The sequence below is a fragment of the Toxoplasma gondii genome, chromosome IV (assembly GCF_000006565.2).
Source record: "Toxoplasma gondii ME49 chromosome IV, whole genome shotgun sequence".
Lineage (NCBI taxonomy): Eukaryota > Apicomplexa > Conoidasida > Eucoccidiorida > Sarcocystidae > Toxoplasma > Toxoplasma gondii.
The window spans coordinates 1,656,209-1,661,601 of NC_031471.1; the positions used below are offsets into that span (position 1 = coordinate 1,656,209).

Here is a 5,393-nt window from a genome sequence, read left to right on the forward strand (position 1 = left end):
AATTCCGTTCCGCAGTTTGGTATGCTTCTGGACGGAGAACAACGTGCGATAGTAGCGCATGGTTGTCGAGAGGCACTCGAGGTCCTACCTTCAGTGATAAGTGGGTAGTTGTCTAGCTGAAACGTAGTCTGAACAGGAGTTGCGGTCACCAGGGACTCTCACGCAAGCATTCCGTACAGACTAAAATGCAGATGGGACTACTAAAGTGAATATCATGATATTTGTACAGCTTGTATACAAGTGACGGTTTTTCACCTCTACGCCAGATTCCTCTACACTTATCGCGCGATACTTGGTCATGAAAGTGCACAAGAGATCTTGGATCTGTTTGGAACTCTTCAGTTGTCAGAGGATCGATATCACTTACAGCAGGAACCACCTGTTGTGCGTCGTTTCGTCACAGTGTGTCCTGAATCGAGTTACGTATCCTATTGGAGGTGTTCTTGCGTCGCTTCTCCTTCGTGCTTTTGCGGTACGAGTCCAAGAAAGAGATACCGCCACACCGGGACTGCGTCGTCCGTAGGGAGAGAACCGAAAGTGAATCTTGCAAAAACGGTTACTTGGTAACAGGCCCCGCTGCGATGGAGTCTGCTTTTTAAGTTTTATGTCGCAAAAAAATACGGTAAATTAGCGGAAACCCCACGAGCGACCCCGAGAGAATCGACGGCAAACAACCTTCATCTGGCATTCCGCGCAGTCACCCGAGTCTCTCTTCCCTGGCAAATCGTTCCTGCTCGTTTCGCTTTGACTAAACCCTGCAGAAGCTGCCTCTTCCCCCGCCGCTTCTTTCCCGCAAGCGGAGAATAACGTTGACATTTACGCTTGGAGCCGTTTCTGCATTGCAAGTGTTCGACACACCACTGAGCGCGACGCCCTCACAGCTGCCGCGTCTCTTCTCTGCAACGTTTGCGCCAGTGTCCAACAGCACATCAGAACCCTCTGCTTCCGTTCCCACGCTTTTTCCCCCCGGCGCAGCTTTTGTATCTCGATATCGACCACCGACATTGCCCGTTGCTGTAGCGTAAACGCCTGAGTGATGGGTGGAATTTCCGCTGCTGGGGTAGAGCTCCAGCAGGATCTTCGCGCTACCCTCACAAAGGCGGTCCGGTCTGCAGACTGGCTGACAGTTTCTTCTTGCACATGTGTTTCATACGAACAACCACGCCATGGGGAATGCATGTAAAGCAGAAGGAAAAATCAGGGAAACTCATCCGCCTTCGAAACTGGAGACGAGCGACTCAACAGAGGCAGAAATCATGGCCCAACGTCGGGCGGCGGTAAGACTCGAACGCTGAGTGTCCGTAATCTTTGTTCCCATGCTTGCTGCGTTTTGGATCCATTCGTCAGTTGGAAGAGAGTGTCGCCTTTCTACCTCGAGGGGGATAGGCTCAAGCCCGTCCGAACTGTTTTTTATGGTTGCGAACGATTGTACACCATAGCCTTCAACAGTTGTCGCTAGATGAGCAGAGGGCCGGTGCCTTCGGTCGGAAAACGTGGGTCAACGAGCAGCTTCTAGGTTCAATGAATACGAGATCCGCTGAGTTCTTGTGTCACTGTTTTCTCACCTCAGTCTCTTGCCTGCTTTGTCCGGTTCCCTTGCCTGTAAGAACTGTTTCTGCCCCAGGTGCACAATTGCTCATTCCGCTATCGCCTGAAGGGGGTCCAGGGTTGCGTGCTCAGCAGGCGGTTGAGGAAGCTGCGTGGTTCGTGGCGTGCAGACACGTTGCCCTGCCTTTCTGGATTTTATTGGAGTACACTACGCCTTTCTGGTCGTACCTGCAGAAACAAACAGGAAGGGCAGTATGCTTTTCGGCAGCTGTATTCGAGTGCTGCGATCGAGGGAACTGACTGTATTATTCCTGCAGCTTCGCTGGTTGTGGTGTGCCTCGTTTGCCTTCACTTTTTGCCGAGTCTTTACGGTTCGTGTTATAGTCACTTTTGCGGGCTCACGCCACATCATTCTTTCTGTTTCATCAATCTTTCCATCTTTGTTAACTCACGGGGTGCGTGCCTAGCGCGGAAGGGGAGAGTCAACTGTTTCCTGTTTCCGGTTAGTTTCGTTTGCTCTTCTTGTGCTCATCGTGTTCTGCTCATTTTTTCGCATTTCCGGGTGTGTAATCGGTGACATATTCTCTGCGTGTTTCTGTCTTGTTCAGTCTCTCAGGAGAATTGAAACTGCAAAACATGAGGCCCTGCAGAAGTTGAAAACAAGCCGTGCACTGTCTGTGCATGAAGAGCGCCGGCGTCTACACATAATGAAAACAAGGCATAAACTTGGTGGGGGTTATTCTGGCGTTGACTTTCTGGCTGGAGATTCCCGTATGTAATTGTTTGCTCACTTGTAACGGAATATACACCAATGAATCGAGATGGCCGTTTCTGGTATACGGACCATGCAGCACAGGTGGCAGACCGCGAGTTAGTAATAGTATTCGGTAGTGTGAATTCTTGTCTCGTGCGACGCGTGTTTAACAACGTTCAATCCACACTAGTTTTTGTGTTGCTAGGAATTCCATAGCATCTTCGTATGTTGAACAGACTTTCCCAGCAGCCTAGACTGTATCGACGAGAAAACAGGACAGTTGTTAACGAAAATCTTTGGTTACAGCCTTTTCGTCTATGTCGATAGTCACCGACCGATGTTGATCACCCTTGAGATTATTCAAGTTCAATGTGATAGAAAGTCAGCATCCGTCATAAACGTATGACGATGAAGGGCCTTTTTCTAAGGCCCTCTGCATTTTCTACACCTCACCTAGCATATATTTACGTCTGGATATGTGCGCTGATCTGTAGCCATCTATGGTGACACCGTGATGCGCGACACGATCTGCCTTGCTTTTTGACAGTATCCTAGGCTTCTCTTTAGCACTGGTGTGTCGTCGACCGTAGCTGGGTGTAATCAGACGTACTTCTGGGGATACGCACACTCCTGTTTCTGTGTGTATGTGCAAATGTGTATCCGTTTTTCCATCGGCCTGTTCTATCGTTGGCCCTGCTTGTTTTACGTTGCCTTGGTAACTCCTGTTTTTTGTTTGTCTCTCGTCGACCGCTAGCGGATTCCGAACAGACACTCTGGCTCACACGCACCCAATTTATGTGGAATGCCTCTTCGCGTTCTCACAGGCTTGGATGAAAGAGTCGACACGAATTTTGGAGGCTTGAATGCAGACCTACCAGATGATGCATCACTGGAAGGTGAAGACAGGCGACAGACGACACGGTCTACTTCTCAGCGCCAAACGCAAGGATTCAATTCGACAAAACCGGAGGAGCAGAGAGGGCCAAGTGGACAGAGACCTATTTTCGGGGCCACTTCTCGTGAAAAAAAGAGCATGGCATTTTTTGATGACGTGGGACACACGTGGCCAGGCGACACCTTCGAGGTGGTTGCACCATCTCCGGCTGCGGCTGACGTTGCAGAGAGAGCAGCTCAGGAAGCTTTGATACAGAAGAACGCGGATTTGAAAAGAGTGACGAATCGGAGGGATTAGCGAAGATAGAGGTGAAACAGGGAACGGAATAGACTAGAGCCATATATGAGACAATATGCTGAAGGACGATGAAGGGGTCCCACAATTGGTTTCACTTAGCACAGAAAACTCACTTGAAAGGGTAACAGGAAGACAGATGATGCTGTGTTCAGATGACCGTTTTCCGGTAAAACAGAAAGGGAACGACTGCAATCGACCGGATTGCAGTAAAGGATTTGCCTGCCTGCACGAACAAACGATTAAAACAGATCCGTCGAATTTAGGTGCATCGGAGAGGAGAGGCAGGTTCGCGAAGAACCCAAAGCGGCGAGCTAGCCCTTTCTGTTACCAACAGAAGACATGGGTAAAGGGTGACTGTGGAACTGAGATCAAGGACACTCAACAGAGAGAGCGATTACTGGCAGATTGAAAAGCCGTCTAGACTTGCAAACAGGTCAAAGGGAAGGAGACAATGTGGGAGGGGTAGAAGTCAGAGCATCTCAGCAGCGACGCTAAGGAACAGCGTGTGCCGAAGAAGGCAGAAGACAATGGCGACATTGAAGAGAAGCTTGGAAGAAGGGACACACAAGCTGAAGAGTTTCGAAACACAGAAACAATCAAGTATAAACTAGCAGGAATCATGCTTCAACACGTACTTAGTGAGCGGTGTGAGGAAGGCCAGGAGAAACACTCTGGCGGTGCCCGTGTTGGGAACGTTGACAGGGAACTTCTTGTGTGAAACTGATCCAGGATTGTGCATAACAAAGGTTTTTTCAGGGGGTTTCTTTTTTGTTCAAGGTGTTGTAGAACAGATGCTTTTTCCACAGGTACGAGTTTCGGATCGTTCAACGAAACCGACACGGCAGTGTACCGGCTCCCATGATGCACCGAAGAGATAACGTCTCTGCTCCGCAGAAAATACGGCTCATAGATACTGAGTGTCGATGGGAGCCTTGCCTTCGGTAGAATGACCGTTTGGATTTTTTAGAAGTTGCGGATATCTGGGCTCAGGCAGGTTGTTGTTTTTATTCGGGTACTAATTAGGACTACTCAGTTGTGTTAGAAACTGCACGTCCAGGTGCCAGTGCCTTCTTTCCTTCTAACCATTCAGCTTTCTGACTTCAGGCGCAACAAAAGAAATAGACAGCTCCTTTCCCCGGCTCTGTCCACGAGGCAGGTTTTCTTTTGCTAGCCAAATGCAAACGAAGACGTTCATGAACACAGAGAGAAACGCAGTAAATTAGAGTGAGTGATGAAAGGTATCGACTCATACCGGTGGCTACCACCAGCGACCACCGATACCAGCAAACACTTTAGTTACAAAAGGTGTGATTATTCGAGTTTGTCAGCGACTTGCCCTTGCCATACTATGTTTGTGTCTCGACAAATGGCACACAGCAGAAGACTCGATCGTCCACTCAGGGCGCATGGCCGGCTGTTACAACTCTAGAAAAAGACTACCGCAGGACAGCTATAGGTGTAAGTCTTATGTCGCACAGGTGAACCGGTGAAACACCTTCTGGAGGAATGGAAATTGGGGAGAAGTGAGTACAGGGAGAAAGGTTCGGGCGCTTGAGGCATCTTAGTCCTGATAGCTATGGTGTTTTTCTTGACGACTTGCATGCGATTCCACGCATCCTAAAGCGTTCTATGTGTCGTGTCTGCTTCAGAACTCTACGACTCAACAATGGCGGAGCGCGGTTCCACAGAGCCCGCTGTTTACATTCGCATAGTAACAGAACGAAAAATATCACATAGTATGGATTTTTTACTTTCACACCAATGCCAGCATGCCAAGTTTGGTCTATCCCCAAAGGAGCTGCAGGCAAAAGTGCCACCTAGTTCCAACGCAATTATTCACTGCCAGTTCGCCAAAAGGGCGAGCTATTCTCAAACTTTTGTCTATGAACGGCTGCTTTA

General features: G+C 49.0%; 1 protein-coding gene across 1 annotated transcript; it reads left to right on the forward strand.

The window, feature by feature from the left end:
- Positions 1 to 926: 926 nt before the first annotated feature.
- On the forward strand, positions 927 to 4,596 carry TGME49_211630 (hypothetical protein). The gene is made up of 3 exons (XM_002371247.1): positions 927 to 1,277; positions 2,157 to 2,319; positions 3,127 to 4,596. Exons 1-3 carry the CDS (start codon positions 1,167 to 1,169, stop codon positions 3,492 to 3,494), a joined length of 642 nt encoding a protein of 213 aa, XP_002371288.1. The 5' UTR covers positions 927 to 1,166; the 3' UTR covers positions 3,495 to 4,596.
- The last annotated feature ends 797 nt before the right edge of the window (positions 4,597 to 5,393 follow it).